A 19,246-nucleotide genomic window follows, 5' to 3' on the forward strand; every position below is an offset into this window, starting at 1 on the left:
GTGCTTTTGAAGGTTACCCTTAATCCTATCCTTACTTTGCTTCCTGTTCCCCATGAAGTGAACACCACCACCCACAACACAAGTTACCATCTTCATGATATTCTGCCCAAGTGCATGGGGCTAAGCAACAAGGCACTCAAAGTTTATTGCAACCGTGGATGGCCCAAGGGTCCCAACTACTATTCAAGCTGATAGTAGACCTTTGTGTGATCCATAGGATGCTGATTTAGAAGACAGAATACAAAAATTACAGTTACAGGGTTATGTAGGCTTCCAGCCAGATTTCAAAGGAAGAGTTGGGAGGCCATATGTGTGACAAATCTGGGTTAGTTTTATGTCAATTTGTCACAAACTAGAGTCATTTGGGAAGAGGAAGCCTCGATTGAGAAAATGGCCTAACATGATTTGCCTATGGGCAAAGCTGTGTTGCATTTTCTTAGTAATTGATGTTGGAGAGCCCAGGCTCTGGTGGTCCTGGGGTGTATAAGAACATAGTCTGAGCAAGCTATGGAGAACAAATCAGTAAGTAGAACTTCTCCATGGCTTCTACATTAGTTCCTGTCTCCAGGGTTCTGCCCTGACTTCCTTCTATGATAGATTGTAATGTAGAAATGTAAGCCAAATAAACTTTGCTTATGCTCATTATGTTTAATCACAGCAATGGAAAACATAAGACACCAGCTTTGGAGAAACATGATAGGGGTTGTAAATGGCAATACCACAAAGACAGAACTGTCTAGCATATTAGAGTTCATATCACAATAACATGTACCCCAATTCTGGGAATGTATCTGCAGGGTTTAATATTTGTTTTGTTCTTGCTTCAGTTAAATCCTTTCTTGTCATTTACTTTCCTGTTGAAGTGGAGATGTGTACCCTGTGCAATTGTATTTCAGAAGTGCATAATGTTCTTTTTGATATTACAGAATCTCAAGGTAAGAGTTTTGTCTTGAGTCCCAGACTATGTGTACATAGTGTGACCTGTGGTGTATTGGGGGGGGGGGGTTGAGTGTGTATTTGTGTGTGTGTGTGTGTGTGTGTGTGTGTGTGTGTGTGTGTGTGTGTGTGTAAACCAAAGATCAATATTGAGTATCTTTTATATTGTTCTCTACTTGACTTTTCTGAAACAGGCATTCTTACTGAACCTGGAGCTTGCAATTTCAGAAAGACTGGATGGCCAGTGAGCCCTGGCCTGTCTCTGTCCCTCCTACCAGCACTAGGGTTATAAGCATATATCACCATACCCAGTCTTTACATGAGTGTTAGATATCTGAACTCAAGTCCTTACAATTGCACAGCAAGCATTTTGCTCACTGAGCCATCTTCCCAGTTCTAAATTTAAACTTTTGAACGGTTGGGAAAAAGGAAGAAGATAAACAAAAGTCACTCCAGCTGGGCACTCTGTAATGTTCATCCAAAAAGTAGATCCCAAGACTGAGATAGTGAAAGATACTTTAATAGGAAATGGGGGAACAACAAAGGAGCCCAAAGTCAACTGACTAGCTAATGGTAGGCCAGTTCAACCTGAGTGACCCCATTTACCAGTCAGCAGAGGCCCACTAGGAGCCAGTGGCCTTCATGAGGCAGGAATATCCAGGTAAATCACAGGGTCTGAGAAGGGGCCTGGCCGGGCCCAGTAGTCCAATGCTCGTACTCGATAGGAGCCAGAGACCATAGCTGTGTCTGCAGACACAAAAGCACATGTTTTCAGAAGTTCCTAAAACCTCAGACCCACCCCACACCATACTGTACTGAGGTTCAGCAGTATAACTGCCAAAGTCTGGGTTTTGGCACACCTGGGCTGAACACAAAGAGGTTAAAAGTAGACGGTCTCCTGCTGATTGGGGCATACACTTCACCCTTCTGGGAGAACTGGATCTCATATGTCCACAGGCACCTGGGGAGGGCTGGGTCAGTACTGAAGCTGGGATCAGGCAAACCCTGAAGTCCTATATGGGTAGGGTAGGGTGGACCCACAACCCTATACTCTTCAGAGTCCTTCCAGGCACCCCTAGGGTCCCTGGGTTCTCTCAAAGTTGTGAAAGGTCCCAGTGAGGAAAGAACACTGGAGATGACCACTGTTAATAACCTCAGCTCAGATACAAGTGGATCTGTGCAGGTGTGTACAGAGTAAAAAGTTACATGGCAATGGAGAAAGAAGTAAGATCACAAGGGCAATGGCATAGGGAAGGATAACCACCCCTACTCACGTACTTGGAGCCCACATGCTCATCCGACCAGACCAGAACCAACTGCCCACGTGTCAGGGGCAGTGCACGGAGCTGGCTAACCTGTGAGGAGGGAGTAGCTGTGAAGGGGTGAACTAGGCAGCCTCACATGTAGGGTAGGAAGCTGCAACTTGCCTGCCCTGGTGGCTTCAAGGGGCGTGTGCATACATGCACCAGCAGAAGTGATGGCAAAGAAACCTTTCTGTGTAGAGTCAGGCAGCCCCCAGCAGGGAAGGGAAGTGGTGCCTCAACCACTGGGTCCTAGGGACAAAGAGGGACATGTGGTTGTTAAACCTCCCCACAAACTAAGGAACCCCTTTTCCCCCCACTCCCTACTTGCTCACAAACCTCCAGCATTCGCATATGTCGGAATTGCTCGGCAGAGGGGAAGACTGGCTGGCCCATATGCTGCCACTCACTGTAGGGGCTGCAGAGTTGATTGTCTAGGTAGTGAACTACATAGACTAGCCCTGTGGACCCGGACAACATGGTTTACCTCCCTTGTCCCACCCCTGCTGGGATCCCAAATTCCTTCAGAACCCCACTCACCCAAGCCAGGGGGTACTCCACAAAGGTGAAGAGTCACAGGGATACTGCGGTTGAGGTGTACGTGAGTGTCATCACTAGTATAGATCAGGACTGTGGCACGCCAGGCCTCTGAGGAGACTTTAGGGCGATGGATGCTGGCCAGGACACCCACTGTGTGATTGCTGTCCAACACAGCCCCAGCCTGTGACACCTCTGCCCAGAGTTGTTCTCCATCTACAGGCCAGGCAAAGGACTTGGGCTGTTAGCTTGCTCATTCCCAGCTCCCAGTTTCCTACCCTAGTACTTAACTCCCACTACTTGCATATTGGGAAGTCCTACCATACTGTTCAGCCATACTCCTCAGAATGGGAGGAGGAGCTGAGGGTAGAAATTTGGAAAACTCACTTAAGAAACCTATACAACACCTGGAAGAAGTAAGTCTGTCCCTGGCCAGTATTTCCGTGTTCTCTTGACCCAGGTCCTCCTATGCTGATCCTTATCCAATCCAGGACATGCCAGACTACCATAGTATTTTCACTCTGACCCAGCACATGCAAAAGAAGCAGGGTTATTACTCACCCAACAGGGCCAACAGCCCCATGACTGTAAGGACTGGCTTTCGCAGGAGCTGGACATGGGGTGGGCAAGTATTGTTGACCTGAAAGCGAGCAGTAAGTGTTCGCTGGGAGAAAGGCTGTGGGTGGTAGCTCAGGAAGGCATTGTCATTGCTCAGGAGCACATAGCGCATGGAGGAACTGCTATTGGCAAACAGCAGGTTCTGGTGCTGTGCAATGACCTGTGGACATCAAGGCAGTTGGGACCTGTACCTCTGGCCACTTGTACTGTTCCCACCCCCACCAGAGGAAGGTTTCCTGAGGCCAGATGAGGCTAGACAGCAAGCACCCACCTTCACCACCAAGGCCGCATAAGTCACATCAGCTCTCCAAGGTTGTGGAAGTGACCAACCCACCAGAGGGTCTGCCTCGTCATTGTAAATAGGGGTGTCCTTGAACTCAGGGAAGAGCTGCTGGATTTGCTCCACAACTGCCACCTCCTGCTCCAGGATGGCCATGGAGCTGCCTGCACCCTGCAGCCAGCACATACCTCAGTGCAGGCTCAACTCAAAGAAGGCAGGGAGGAGTGGGGGAATCACATACCTTCCTGTGCAGGGAGATATAATCCAGACGCACGCCCACCTCACCAGTGAAGAAGTTGGTTCCATTGGCACAGTGATGCAGGAGGCTCCAACACATTGGTGACTTTGGCAGGGGGTGGAAGGAATCCCCAGGACCACCCAACCTCAACATAGGACTGACATTGTGCAGCCCCTCAGAGCAGGCATCATAGTAGTTCAGGAAGCCTAAGGCAGAAGGGTCTTGAGGGTCTAGGGTTGTGCTTCCCTCTCATGCAGCCCACTCAACAGGACCTGGGAAAAATGCTACCCACCTTGTATAGTCATGGACACATTGTCAAAGTCGTGATGGTCTGGTTCATTCCAAGTCTCGAAGTTCCACTTGGAAACATGTGTCAGCCCATACCTACCTGCAGAGTGTCTCTGCTGTTACACTCAGGAAGCTCTACCCTCAGGCTTTGGGATGGAGCCTACCTGGTGTCTCCTAGGAATTGGGCCCCATGGGGGGTTCCACTTGATAGGGGTTATCTGGTCCCAGGTAAGTACCCCACTCCCATCAGGTGAGTCCCTCACCTATCAGGCATCTCTGGCTAGGGTATAGGGATGTCTGTGGCAGAGAAGACCATGAGGTGGCCTGGGTAATCTGGGAAGAGGGCCTCCCCAGGACAGCCCACTGCAGCCCTCCTCCCCAATTTCTCCCCTATGCACCAATATATCTCCTGGCCAAGAGAGAAACCAAGTCCTTCCATTCAAACACCTGCTGCTTGTCCTCAAAGTCTGTGAAGTGCCCAGAAGGACTGCCCATCAGCTCAAATCCTGAAACACACAGGGGTAGCTGCCCCACTACCCAACACACCAAGCCCAGTTGGTATACATCTCACCAGCACCTCAGTCAGTGCTGAGATACCACCACCCACCAAGACATAGAATGGCAGGGAGAAAACTGGGTCACTACTCACCAGGGAGGAGCTGGTTCTCCATGAGGAGGTCCAGGAATGCATCCAAGTGTGTGAAGTTGTATATCAGTCCCTGCCCAGATGACTTTCTGTGGAGGGAAGGTCAGTACTGGAGAGCAGCGGTATTTCTCCACACTCTAGATTGTAACTAAGGCCACAGTTAAGTGTGTGGGTGCTCCAAGTTCCCAGGGTGATCCAGGCTTTTAGAGGAAAAGACCAGCACTGTAAAAGTCTGTCAAAGTACATACAAGTCTGTACACACTATGTACAAGAGTGTGTACTTAGAACACTATACTAAGCCTTAGAGACACTGAATACTTGGGACTAGGGAAGCTTCTATCACTCACAGTGGAATGTGAATGGGTGGGCATGCATGAAACCTTCAAGGGATTCAAGTAGGGCCAAGGTAAGTCACCACACTGAGGTGGGAGAGACAGTCAAGTTGTACAGGAAAGGTATAAGATAGAGATAGGGTAGGGAGGTGATAAGACATCTTAAAGACATGTGATATGGGAACAGGAGTATGGGACAGCAGTCAAGCAGAAATTGTTAGGCACTACCCTCATTCTCTACACTCTCCAAGACCAAAACTCCAAATTTGATCCAACAGTCCCTTTCCCTCTCTCCATACTAAAAAACATGGATGGACAAGAAAAGAAGATGGAGGGCTTCCTCAATTCCATACTGAGCCTTTTCTTATAGGGCTCAGTTTCTGAGAGGAAGAGTCATCAGACAACTCCCTGAACCTTTATCAAAACATCACAAGTTTGTCAGAGTGAAAGGGGAAGATGATCAGGGAGAAGAAACCACTTGGAAGAGGTAACATCAAAAATCTGCCAAGTGGTAGCGTGAGCCAGTGATGAGAATATCTGGGGAACAAGCAAGTACAAAGGTCCTTAAATAGAGCAAATTTATGGTAGTCAAGCAGTAAAGGCAGCTAGCTAGTCTAGGGCAGAATAAAGGTACAGAGCTGGGGGTGGGGTTACAATGGGAGCTTGTGACCACATGAAGATGGGACACGACTTAGGGCACCTGACTCAGAGCAAAATAGGAGACCTATAAGGTAGTGATGAAAGCAAAGCCATGAGGTTCCTGGGAGATCCCAGTAGTGGTCAGTTGAGGTGAAAGCAGGAGACATCAATAGGAACAAAGTAAGCAATGCCAGGACACTGTCTACTGTCAGATCTGAGGTGAGCTGTGGGCAATGTACAGGACAATTACATGAATTTCAGGACACTGATGCTTGGGCCTCTCCCTGGCTTACAATTCTGTGCAAGGGGTGAAAAGCAGCCATGAGGGCTGAAGACGCAGCTGAGGTAGCTTGAAGGCAACAGCCAGCAAGTACAAAGTGTCAGTCCTGCCAGGTTCTGAGGACTTACTAAAGGCAGGTTGCCCCAGAAGATATGTAACATGCTCATGGGTTTATGTAGAGTGGGATGGTAGGTCAGAGACAGTCTCCACTGTGTGTGGTAGAACCACCTCTACAAGAAGCAACGTAGGCCCATCAATTCCTCACTGTACATGGTCACATTGCTACTGCCCCCAAGTTTAGGTCCTAATTCTCCCAGCCTGCCCTCTGTGCTTTAGTGCTGGAGCCTCTGCCTAGAGCTACAAAACAGACCTGCTTAGCTCTTTCCCTTCCCTCCCAGTGGTCAAGACAGTGGCAAATAAATAAAATCTAACAAGCACTTGGATAAAGATTAAACACATGTTCCAAAGTCCCAAGTTGTTGGAGTCAGTTAGAAACTGTCACAGACCAGACAGAGCAGGTCTCAGCAACAGGGCTATTTCTGAACCAGTCTTTCACATCAGAGATGTCCCAAGACTCCAACCCTGTCTGGACCTGTCTGCCTGATACCCCTGTCAGCCCCCATAGTGATGCCAGACCATGCCCGGGGAAACCCTAGAAACAGTCCTTTGTCCTCACTGAGAATTAGTTCCCTTCTGTTGCCTTAGAGAGTGATGGTGTTAAAGAATCCTAAACTGGGGAGGGAGCAAATCAGTGTGGAAAAGTGTTGAGAAGTCTGCCATCTCCTGCAGAGCAGCCTGAGCCACAGCCCAGCTGCTCTGCCGCAGAGAAAGCAAGGCCACACAGGGGCTGCTCTAGGCCTCCTTCCGCTAGAGGCGGAGCGCGAGCGCTTAGAAAATGAGGCCGCAGCTGCTGGTGAGTGCCTGGGTGAGCCGGACTGAGCTGGGGGGGGGGGAGGACTGGCGGGGGAGGCGAAACGCACCCGCAGAGGAGTGCAGCAGTGCCAGGCTGCACCAGGGCGGGTGCGCGCTGCAGGCTTGGGAGGACCAGGGCGGCGAAGAGAACATGGGCTGTGGACGCCGACTATGCAGGATGCCAAGCGGGATGGGGGGGGGGGGAGGGGCTGCGTGGAGCACTGAAACTGCGTGGAGAGAACCTGAAGCCCTAGAAAGGTGCGAGCTCGGCCGAGTTTGAGAGAAGAAATTCTGATCTGGTCCTGGAGCCTGTGTGGTCCGTCATTTTCCACTGTTGTACATGGTATAATGTTTTCTTCCCAAATATGTATTCAAGATTTAAATGGTGGACTTAGAGATAAAAGAAGGTAATCACTGAGCCGCATAGGACCAAACAGACCTATGGACCCCATACTCCTGCCCTATGTGTCCAGCAGCAAGCCAAGAACCTTGCAGCTCAATGGGCACATTCGGGTGCGACAGTGGGCCTGGTCACACCATTGCAGCACCGCCCTGAGTGCACAGAGCTGTAGAGGCAGAAGAATGAGGGGAGCAAGGAGCGACATGACTTCATCTACATTTTAATTGGCTGTGGACATTGGCAGGGCAGTAGAGAAGGGAAGGGCTATTCCTACAAGGTTTTCTTTGCTTGAAGGTGAATACTCACCCTGTCCTTCACCCCAGCACCTGTGTTTCTACAATCCTTCTCAAGGATGTAGTAACAGTACATTCCCCAGGTGCCTCTCTGTGGACAGCTGGATAGGTTATCACTTTATGGCACCCGTGGTAGCTATCCCCACCACCACTAAAAGAGCTTTTATCCGACAAAAGAGGAGCTGCTCTGACTAGCCCCACCACACCCAATCGTAACTGCTCATGTAAACCACATTTCCCAACTGCTGTGCAAACAGTGGCTCAGGGCTTGCTGCAAGGAAAAAGGGAGGCCCAGTCCTACAAAGGTTCTTCCAGGAACAGCAGACCCACTTGGAGAGATAGGACAGCGTTCAGGAGGGGCTCCTGAGAACAAGGTGGAGGAATATCTAACCCTCAGAGCATCCAGTCCTGCCTAGTCTCACAGTCAGGCTTTCCATTTTGGCCATTCTACCCACATTCCCTTTTCATGTTACCCACAAGCAGGGTGTTGGCCATGCCCATGACTGCCAAGAACTGGACAAGGCTTGCAGATGTCCCAAAGGAGTGTTCAACCTGTGAACTAGAAGGAACTCTGAATCCTTATTATCTCCTGACCTGGAGGAATGGAGCCTCAAGGCCCCAGCTGGCTCTGCAAGATGACTGTTGATCCCAAGCCCTTTCTCAAGACCCTTGGGGATAAGAGGAACAAAACATACAGTTTCAATTTGTCCAGTCCCAAGGTAAACTGCCCACTGTGCTTGGGCCTGTGGAGACAGCACATCAACCTAGCTGGGCCTTCCAGCCATAATGAAGGGACCATCTCCAGGATGGGAGGGTATCCAGAACACAGCAGCCCACAGAAGAGAACCACTTACTTTCAAACACATGTGAGAGGATCAGTGTGGGTCTGAGGTTCTGACTAGCCTTACTGAACTTAGTGGCATTCCTCAAGTCTGAGGGCACTGGTTAATTATGCTAATGTTAAAGGGCTATCCTTACAAGGCAAATCCCATGTCCTATAGAGGTACATAGGGGCCAAGCACCTAACCATGATTACAGGTAGTCAGTACCAGGAAGGAAAGAAAAAGGAGGGCAGAAACTGAGACCAATCCAGGGTCCCTGCCTCCAAGGGAAAAATGACAGTCCTTGGGCTGTACACAACACAGGCATGTGTTCACTCACTCAAGTATTTAAACACAAGCAGCAGCCTTGTTCATATACTGCACACAGAGACATGGAACAGAGTCTGAGCTTCAGCCTGTCCCAGCTAGAACAGGTTCCATGAAGGTAGAGAAAAGATAACCACCATCTGGGTAGGTGGAGTCAGCTGTACACAACCCCAGAAACTCATAGCCAAAGCATGTTACTCAGCTCCTCTGGGGCCTCACTACTCCTGTCCCCACCTCTTCCTCCTAACAATACAGAAGCTGTTGTACCTGGAGCATTTACCCCCCTGCAGAGGGGAGTTTATCAGAGGCCCACATAACCATAATTATTTGTGAGCCTCTGATTATAGTACAACTCGCTGGATTAGCTCACAGGATTAGATGCTCAGGTAACACTCATTTGGCGGGAGAAACCTATGACTCAGCTATTTTGGAAGTAAATAATTTAACAGGGAGCCCAGCACAGTATTCCCAGGTCAGTCTCAGAAGTGCCTGCCAACCTTGTTCTCCGCCTGTTAACAGAAGTCAGAGTGATTGGAAGTTCATCCCACCGCAGCCCCTGGATATTGCAAAGCCTACAGAGCCAACCAGGTGTCCCAGGTAAGAACTGTCCTTGTACCCAAACAACAGGCCCCAGAAGATGTGGCTTACTGGCTAGAGACAGGAACCTAGACTGTCGCTTCTCTGGGAATTGCTCAGATACAAGGCAGGTGACAGTTATTATCCTTCCTCCACTCATGAGTCCCTAAAGATATGGGGTGAGCCTCAGAGTGTTCAGTGGCTCTTTTGTAACATTGTTCTCCTATTCCTCAAGAGCTAGGATGCCTGATAGACCACCTTATCAGGGAAGCTGCTGTTCCAGTACCCAAGCCAGGCACAATAGGCTCCAACAGTCACCACCTTTTCCTGAGTCCCAAGGGAACAGGGACTGTTTGATTAATATTACAAACAAGTACTTTGGAACCTGTAAACAGGACCCAAGGTCACCATGTGGTCATCATGGCTTGGGAATCAAGGCAAGGTCAGAAGGGGCTAGGATAGCTAGGCCAAAGGTGGACTTCTGTGGAGCGGTATACTTGTTCAGTATAGTTGAGCCTCTTGAGAGTAAGGAGCACACTGGTTCAGGAGCACACTTGTGCCTAGTGAGGCACCCTCTAAACTCATGGGGAAGGGTGTCACAAATCAGGGGTCCCAGAACACCATATGCAAGGCCTTCTGCCAACCTCCAGACCCATGGTGTTCACAGAATGGGTGATGGCTTAGTAGAATGCATGTGGAAGTGGGTGACTGGCAAAGCCCCTTGCCAGACCAGATGGGATGGGCAGGGACTTGGAGCTCAAGCTCAGTCAAACATGTATCTGCCTCTATTGTTACTGGCTTGGGCATATGTGGGCCTAATCCAGCCCTTGTCTTGGTGGGTGACCTTCAGAATGCTTTAGGTGGACTTCACATAGGAGCTGAGCACAGCTAGGGATGAGGCTGTGTAGAGTGGTTCCCTGAAGCACATTGCTGTCATGAGCACTCTCACCATAAAACTAGCTTTTGGAGCTCAAGGCTTTACATCCATCTACACTGAAGAACAAGCACCTGATGGAAGGACAACCTCTGATGTTTGTGTTTAGGTGGACAAACACTCACTGGGAAGCTGGCTCATAGGCTCTGAGAGCCTGAACTCCTAACCATGCCCATTCTCCCTTGCAGGCTGGCCAAAGAGCCTGGTGTGACAGAATGGATGCTTCTCCTGAGTCCCAACAGAAGGGTGGGACTCTAGTGCTGGTCCGACGACAGCCCCCTGTGTCCCAGGGCTTGCTGGAAACACTGAAGGCCAGGATGAAGCAAAGCTGCACCTGCAGTATGCCATGTGTGCAGGCTCTGGTGCAGAATTTGTTTCCTGCCATGCACTGGCTGCGTCATTACCGCCCTAAAGAGTACCTGGCAGGTGATGTTATGTCTGGTTTGGTCATTGGCATTATCCTTGTGCCACAGGCCATAGCCTACTCACTGCTGGCTGGGCTACAGCCCATCTATAGCCTCTATACTTCTTTCTTTGCCAACCTTATCTACTTTCTCATGGGCACCTCACGTCATGTTAATGTGGGCATCTTCAGTCTGCTGTGCCTCATGGTAGGTCAGGTGGTGGACCGAGAACTCCAGTTGGCTGGTTTTGACCCCTCCCAGGATTCTCTGGGGCCTAGGGACAACGGCAGCACCCTTTACAACTCAACTACAACACTGGTGTTTGGGCTACAGGACTGTAGGCGGGACTGCCATGCCATTCGAATTGCCACTGCCCTCACTCTGGTGACTGGACTTTATCAGGTAAGGTGTTATCCGCATAGCAAGCAGGCTAGCTGACTGGGTTCTTGGAGCACCTAAAGGTGCTTGCCATTGCCACCAGGAAAAGCCTGGAATCATGTGGAGAAAGAATCCTTCAGGCTCAGAGAGAAAACAGCAGAGCAAGGGCAGAAGTGGAGCCCAGGCCTAGATACCAGAGGGACTTAAATCACAGAATGGAGGAGCATGTAGGGCTGGCCTAGCCAGCTATGATCTGAGTAGGGCCACTGGGCCAAATGTGGTCATGGCTCAGATAAACTAGCCTATAACTTCAATGTCCACCTTGGCTTTCTGACGCAGGCAGAACCTAAGAGTAGAGATGCATTCCCCTGGCCTCCCCACACCTAGCTTTTTTTTTTTTTTGGCCTACCCTGTCTTCCCTATTCCTCCTGTCCTATGGCTGCTCAGGAGAGAACTGGGTGGAAGGAACCTGTGCTACATTCAAGGCACAGAGGAAGGGCCTGCTTCCTTATGCCTACAGCCCTGATTCTGAAACAAAAGCAAATTTCTGCATGTGTGAGAAATGAACATCCACAGCCAACTGCAACATCCATGTTTTATGTCGCTGTGTTTTCTGGCCCATTACACATGTGGAACAGCAGGAGTCCATTCAGGGGAGTAAGGAAGGGTAGATACCAGGTTCTGTGCTGTAACCCTACCCCTTGGGCAATACTGATGCTGGCCTACCAAACTGACTGTACTCCATCTACAGGTCCTCATGGGTGTCCTCCGGCTGGGCTTTGTGTCTACCTACCTCTCACAACCACTGCTCGACGGTTTTGCTATGGGAGCCTCTGTGACCATCTTGACTTCTCAGGCTAAACACCTGCTGGGTGTTCGGATCCCTCGGCACCAGGGCCCAGGCATGGTGGTCCACACATGGCTGAGCTTGTTGCAGAATGTGGGACAGGCCAATATTTGTGACATGGTCACAAGTGCCGTGTGCCTAGGAGTGCTGATAGCAGCTAAGGAGCTCTCAGACCGCTACCGACACTATCTGAAGGTCCCAGTACCCACAGAGCTACTAGTCATTGTGGTGGCCACAGTTGTATCACACTTTGGACAGCTCCATACTCGGTTTGGCTCAAGTGTGGCTGGCAGCATTCCCACTGGTTTTGTAGCCCCACAGGTACCAGACCCTAAGATAATGTGGCATGTGGCCCTGGATGCTATATCCCTAGCACTTGTGGGCTCAGCCTTCTCCATCTCATTGGCAGAGATGTTTGCTCGTAGCCATGGCTACTCTGTTCATGCCAACCAAGAGCTTCTGGCTGTGGGCTGCTGCAATGTGCTGCCTGCCTTCTTCCACTGTTTTGCCACAAGTGCTGCTCTGTCCAAAACTCTGGTGAAGACAGCCACCGGCTGCCAGACCCAGCTGTCCAGTGTGGTCAGTGCTGCTGTGGTACTGCTTGTGCTGCTGGTACTGGCTCCATTATTTCACGATTTGCAACGGTGTGTGCTGGCTTGTATCATTGTTGTCAGCCTGCGAGGGGCATTGCGAAAGGTGAAGGACCTCCCACAGCTTTGGCGGCTAAGCCCTGCTGATGCACTGGTCTGGGTGGCTACTGCAGCCACCTGTGTGCTAGTCAGCACTGAGGCTGGACTGTTAGCGGGGGTGTTCTTCTCACTGCTCAGTTTGGCAGGCCGCACACAGCGTCCTCGGGCTGCCCTTCTTGCTCGAATTGGAGACTCAACCTTCTATGAAGATGCTACTGAATTTGAGGGCCTCCTGCCCCCACCTGAGGTGCGAGTATTCCGTTTCACGGGCCCACTCTACTATGCCAACAAGGACTTCTTCTTGCAGTCACTCTACAGCCTCACAGGGCTGAATGCAGGTCACCTAACCACCAGGAAAGAGAAGAACCCAGAGGTAGGTGTGGATTGCAAGGATATGGGTTCAGTGAACAGAGGGGCCGGGCTGGTGATACCCCTGGCATTCGGTTTCCACACAGTGGTCATTGACTGTGCACCACTGTTGTTCCTGGATGTGGCTGGCATGGCCACACTGAAGGACCTGCAGAGAAACTATAGGGCCCTGGACATCACCCTGCTTCTGGCTTGCTGTAGTCCTTCAGTGAGAGACACACTGAGGAAAGGGGGCTTCCTTGGGGAAGACCAGGGAGCTGAGGATGAGCTGCTGTTTCCCAGTGTACACAGTGCCGTGGAAGCTGCACATGCCCGCCGTGAGGAGCTGGTGGCTACTGACTCTGCCTTCTAGCAGGACCAAGACCCATGTGCACAAGCCAGTCCTGAGCTCCTTTGTAGGAGTGATATGAAGGATGGAGTCATTAGAAAGATATATCCTTGGACCATCTCTGCCTTGGGAAAAGCTAGGGAACTCCAAATGGAAGGAAAGTGCTGCACCCTTAACACATTCAAGGATTCCACACATTCAGTGATTGAGATCCTCTACCTCTGAGACCACTGTTGCCTCCTGGTGCCTATTCAACCCTGGTGGTTGCACCCACACACTAGATCCCTCAGCTAAGCAGTGAGTGCCAAGTTTGACAGTCTGTTATCTGAAACAGAGTCCTGCTAATTATATGGCCTCCCCCTGAATGAGCTGAACATATATATGGCCAAGGGGTAAGGGTCTGAATTTCCAAAGGGCCTTCTCAAGCCCGGTGCTCATCTTGGTTGAACCCTTGCAAAGGCAGTCACCTGCTCCAGAGCAGATAGTCCCATGTCACTGTCTAAGATGATGTAACTAATATAACCCCAACCTGACCTTCAGGCACTATGTCTCTATACAGCTTATACTGGTGAACACAAAGTGGTACATGTATGGTACAAAGCCAGGCACAGTAGATACCAACCCCATTCTGCATTTCTAAGAAACCCTCAAAAGGAAACCACCTGTGCTCCATCCAGGGCCTGCCCTTGGCATAGCCAAACAGACCTTCCCCTCCTCTTCTGCCCAACAGGATGTTCTAATAGGAAGTACAGTTCCAGTCCTGTGCCTTACCATGATGATACCTAACCCACAGCCCAGCCCTGTGCTCCACAGCTGGCCCTGACAGGGTCAGATTCACCATCTCAGCATCTTTGTAAGACAAGCTCTAACCAGCAGCTCCCAGGGCACCCACCTCAGCATCACCCACCTTGTTGTAATGAGATCCAGCAGCCAGTGTATCCGGACCTGCTCGATGCCACTGTGAGGTACGGCACCTATGTAGGCAAGGTTCAGTTGCTGGTCCCAACTAAGGTCGAACTGGTAAGCTTGGTCGTGAGGTAGTGGGGGGCTGGGGACAGGACAAAGAAGCGAAGTTTATCCTAAGCAGGAGCTTGCAGCAGACATTTAACACATGACTTGCAGGCCCTTGCAGAGCATCAGTATCTCTCCACATTCTATGATAAAGTAGCCCTTTCGCCAGAAATATCCTACAGTCTTGTCTTTGGAGGGTGGGCTTCTATGGCAGGCAGATGTCTCCTCCAAAAGGGCACCAGAGACCTAAGCGGGAGGGCTGTGTCAACACGCACCAGGTATGGGGTCTCAGCCAGAGCCAAGGGTTTGGCCAAGAATGTAGCTAGAAACGCCAGCGCAGCAGCGGGGGTGGGGGGTGGGGAGGGGTAGGTGTCTAATATGACATCTGTCTACCATAGAAGAGAATCTGCAAATTCCTAGAAAGACTTGGAGGTATTCAGAAACCAAGTCCAGTCCAACACTCGAGATCAGGACTTGGTACTTTGGGAGAGTCCCAGGTTCTGCCCAAGTACCAATAATGAGCCTATAGCCTGAGTACCATGCTCTTGATCCCTGAGGGCCATTAGGAAGACACACTATAATGTAGAAAACCCGTGCCACACCCTGAAGGAAGGAGTTTGATCTTCACTCCTGAGTGTTCAGGAATGATGGGCAGAGAACCCAAAGGGATGATGACAGGAACCCAGGGGACAAGCAAGAGACTTTCCTGGGCTTGGCAAGAGCATGTGGTGGACCTCACCAGAAGCCGGTGCTCTTCCAAAAGGGCAGCAGAGGCCTAAGCGGGAGGGCTGCGTCCACACGCACCAGGTATGGGGTCTCAGCCAGAGCCAAGGGCTTGGCCAAGAACGCAGCTAGAAACGCCAGCGTAGCAGAGGGGGGATGTGGTGAGCGCATAGCTAAGGTACCCTGGCGCTCCCGATCTGCAAGCCTTTAGGTCCGGGTCGCAGTGGTTCTGCCTCCGGGTAGCGTCCCACGTGATCGCTAGCCAGGCCCGGACAGGATAGGACCCAGCACGCACCGCCTCTTCCCCTAGCGAGTTCCGCCCAAACGAACACTGGCAGTTTTGGGGAGAACAGTGGCCTTGGGTGAGGCATGTCCGGAAAGGTCTCTCAGGAGGCCGACAAGAAGTCTGAAAAGCAAATCAGACACAACTAAATCTCGTGAGGAGTGGAGAAGAGCTGTACCAGAAGATGGCGCTGCGAGATTGCTCCAAAGGATTGTGTTTGGGGAGAAAGTCCAGAGCTTTGGCAGAGTGGATCTAGGCCTTTTCCTGAAATGGTGCTGCAGTAAGACAAACAGGCATGGTCAGAGACGCTTCAGAAGCCAAAGGTCAATCGTGGGTGCATGTGCAAGTTAACAGTGCAAGTCTTTAAGATTTGAATTGTGCATACGCACTGAGTAGGATATTCGCAACAGTGGAACAGAAGCAACTAGGCTCTAAATCTTGGTAGCACATTGTCTTTAACTTCTGGGGTTCCCTCAACAATAAAGTCATTCAAGTTTCACAACCCCATGAAAAACCCCTTTCTCATGCAGTCCTCCCCTGACACCTACAGTAGACCTTCCCTGGGTTCAAACAAGTGTCGATAGTTCCTTAGGTTTTAAGTCTTAGGTCCTCAGGACCAGCTGGTAAAGAGAAGGTTTCTAGGTGGAGAAATGAAAGTTCTTATGTCATAACTCTATTCAAGGATCAGAAACTCAGGAGCCCATGTGGCATTTCTTCAGTGACTGAAATACAAAGTTCAGTGTCCATAGAAACTTCTGCATACTACCTGTTAGGATAATCTGTTCTGTATGAAGAATGATGTATGGAAGCTGTCTTGAGTTAGTGAGTTTATTAAACACATAGCAAGCAAAAATAAAATAGCAAATATTAAGTAGTGAATAGAAGCAGCCAATAGCAAAGCTTCAATGTTGGTCACTACAACACCAAACAGAAAGGATTGGATAAAACAATTGCACAGAAACGTTCTAGGGGAAATAGTAAATACCCTGGAGAAAACTGCCAAAAGGGTTAGTGGAGCATTTTAAATAACCTAAAAGCTGAAGTAAGAGTAAAGAATCCAGGCTGAAACTAAAGAGGGAGACAGCAGTGGGAGTAAGATTGTCTCAGACTAACCTTCCTTTGAACAACCAGTGATGGCAGGATCTTTAGGGTCACAGCTTGGGAAACAGTTTCTCTGTGGTGAGACTATTGTTTACAGCTGGAGATTTTCAATCATTGAAGCAGCAGCCAAGAAGCTGTGAAATTGGGACAGTCTTATGGGGGTTGTAGAACAGAAGCTGAGAGTCAGGCTCAGCACATTAGAGGACTATACTCTGAAGACAGAAACTGAATTGCCCTCACAGGAACTCAAACTCCTCATATCCAGAGTGGAGTGGAAGTAAGTATACTCCATCTGACAGAAGAGGACATATTCCCTCCACTCTAGGAAGCACAAGCTAATGAATCATCAGTGTGTGGTTAACTGGTGCTGGAATGGATCCTGGGTCAGGAAAAGATGATTAATCACAAAGATTACACTTGGAAAAATTCTTAACCTGAAAATGTACTGTATGTTGCTCAATAAAATTCTATCAATCACAATTCCAAGGTGGTTAAATGACTTGACTACATCACAGTGGGAATGGAGATGCACTAGTTCCTTTCATATTTGCGTGGACACATTTGGAATCAATGGGTTTTGTCCAAATGGACAAACCAAGGAGTAATAATATGATTACAACATAATATATGAAGAAAAGCAAATTCATCAAAAATGTTAATGATTGGTGGACCCAGGGTAAAAATATATACTACTCTCCTAACTTTTCTGTACATTTGAAAAAAAAATATTATTATTGAGACAAGGTATCTGTATGTAACCCTGCCTGGGCTGGAACGTGCCATGGAGACCAGGCTGGGCATGAACTCACAGGCATCTGTTTGCCTCTGCCTCCTGAATGCTGAGATTGAGATTAAAGGCATGTGCTACCATGCCTGGCATTATCATTATTATTATATATTTTGAGACAAGGTTTCTCTATGTAGCTCTAGGTATCCTAGAACTCTGTCTGTAGAGTTCTGGCCTCAAACTTGGAGATCCTGCCTCTGCCTCCCAAGTGCTGGGATTAAAGTCATGTGCCACCACATCCAGCTGCCTATTTCTTTATTTTATGTGTACGTGTGAATGCCTGCATGTATGTATGTATGTATGTACACCATGTACCTGCCTGGTGTTCATGGAGGCTAGAAGTGAGTATCAGATGCCCTAGAACTAGAGTTACAGATAGTTGTGAGCCACCATGTGGGTGCTGGGACCTGAATCTGGGTCTTGTGAAAGAAAAGCAGGTTCTCTTAATCACTAAATCATCTTTCCAGTTCCTTGAAATTTTTTCAACATAAAAATGTTGAAGAAAATGGAGCTGGAGAGATGGCTCAAAGGTTAAGAGCACTGGCTGCTCTTCCAAAGGCCCTGAGTTCAATTCCCAGCAACCACATGGTGGCTCACAACCATCCATAATGAGACCTGGTGCCCTCTTCTGTATACACTGTATACATAGTGAATAAACAAATCTTTTTTTTTTTAAGTCCTTTAAAAAATGTTGATGAGAAAACATAAAAACTACAAGAAAACTTACCAAATGGCACAATTTAAATTGGTCTGTTTTGTTGTATGTAGATCATAAAGATAGCAGAACCTTAATGGATTAGGTTAGCTACAAAGTAGATCCAGCTGAAGACAGGAGTAAGGAACTGAAAGATAGATTTGGGAGACTGTTCATTCTGAAATATAGGAAAATATTAACAGAAACCACAGGACAGACTTGGAGAAAAGGTCTAATGGTATGATTGAATTAGCAGCTGGAAACAAGGGGGAAACAAGGCCATAGTGATAACTTTCTAAAAGTGAATTAAGAAAATTAGGGGCCAGATCCGCCTATTTCTGCGGGTCCACTCTGAGTTCCCGCCAGCAAGATCCTTGAACCCCAAAGCAGGGCCTCTGCTAAAGAAAGAGGCCTCAGCTGGAGAGTGCCAGTTTCCAGTGAAATCTGACTATCCTACAGACACTTCCCAAGAATCAGCCCAGCCTTTGTACTCTTCTGCCAGCCATTGGCTAGAGGTGAGTCTGGGCCCAATTGGGGCTGCCTCTCCCCTACAACCTCCCCGCCCCCAACTCCCAGGGTTGGCCCCTGACCCCACTGCTCCTGTCTCTGTCCCCATCGAGAGCACCCTTGGAGCTCTGATATACCCCCATCCATCTCCACCGCGAGCCTGCACCCCCTACCCTGTGCCCTACCCTGCCCACTGTCACACCTCTCTGGTTGAGCACTGGGATAAAAGGTGGAGCCAACAATCTACACTACATTGCAGATTTCTCGGAGCAACTCTGAACAAAGGAGACCGGCCTATCCACGCAGGACCATACATAATTTCCACCTGCTTGGTCTCTGACCCCACCTCCAGTCCTCTGCTGGAGTTCCGGGCCCCTCCCAGAGACCTGCCTATCTCTGCTGGACCACTCTGAGTTCCTGCTGGCATCTTCTACTGGCTCCTCATCCTGGACCCCATCCCTGGCTCCCTGTCTGCGGAGAAACCTCCTATAGAGCTTGGACCATACAGAGCTACAGATATTGAATCTCTGACCCACATAAGCCCATCGGGGAAGTACCATAGAGAGAGGGGGAGACCCCACCAACACCTACTGGAAGAAGCTATGGGAAGACGGCAATACAAGAAAACACCTAACAACAGAAAGACAAGCATGACACCACCAGAATCTAGGGAATCTACACCAACTAGAATGGAACACAACAACAAAGCAGAGGAAGCAGAAGGGTACGACTTAAAAATTACCATCATAAAAATGATAGAGGCCCTC

The 19,246-nt window shown here is 49.4% G+C and overlaps 2 protein-coding genes across 3 annotated transcripts; one reads left to right on the plus strand and one right to left on the minus strand.

The window, feature by feature from the left end:
* Positions 1 to 1,387: 1,387 nt before the first annotated feature.
* Idua (alpha-L-iduronidase) lies at positions 1,388 to 15,314 on the minus strand. 2 transcript variants are annotated; one of them, XM_051198038.1, is made up of 14 exons: positions 15,124 to 15,314; positions 14,281 to 14,421; positions 4,848 to 4,933; positions 4,597 to 4,704; positions 4,203 to 4,298; positions 3,914 to 4,116; positions 3,664 to 3,843; positions 3,336 to 3,552; positions 2,778 to 2,990; positions 2,577 to 2,698; positions 2,364 to 2,489; positions 2,215 to 2,291; positions 1,797 to 1,897; positions 1,388 to 1,683 (listed from the first exon to the last, which is right to left on the minus strand). In XM_051198038.1, the coding sequence occupies exons 1-14, from the start codon at positions 15,276 to 15,278 to the stop codon at positions 1,577 to 1,579; spliced, it is 1,932 nt and encodes a 643-aa protein (XP_051053995.1). In that variant the 5' UTR covers positions 15,279 to 15,314; the 3' UTR covers positions 1,388 to 1,576. The 2 variants fall into 2 exon arrangements, 1 of the variants encoding a protein (XP_051053995.1); XR_007835357.1 differs by lacking the exons at positions 1,388 to 1,683; positions 4,597 to 4,704 and having other exon boundaries at positions 2,215 to 2,489.
* Slc26a1 (solute carrier family 26 member 1) lies at positions 9,301 to 14,556 on the plus strand. The gene is made up of 3 exons (XM_051198034.1): positions 9,301 to 9,445; positions 10,547 to 11,164; positions 11,892 to 14,556. Exons 2-3 carry the CDS (start codon positions 10,574 to 10,576, stop codon positions 13,395 to 13,397), a joined length of 2,097 nt encoding a protein of 698 aa, XP_051053991.1. The 5' UTR covers positions 9,301 to 9,445; positions 10,547 to 10,573; the 3' UTR covers positions 13,398 to 14,556.
* Positions 15,315 to 19,246: the final 3,932 nt, after the last annotated feature.

This window comes from Phodopus roborovskii, unplaced genomic scaffold (assembly GCF_943737965.1).
Source record: "Phodopus roborovskii unplaced genomic scaffold, PHOROB, whole genome shotgun sequence".
NCBI lineage: Eukaryota > Metazoa > Chordata > Mammalia > Rodentia > Cricetidae > Phodopus > Phodopus roborovskii.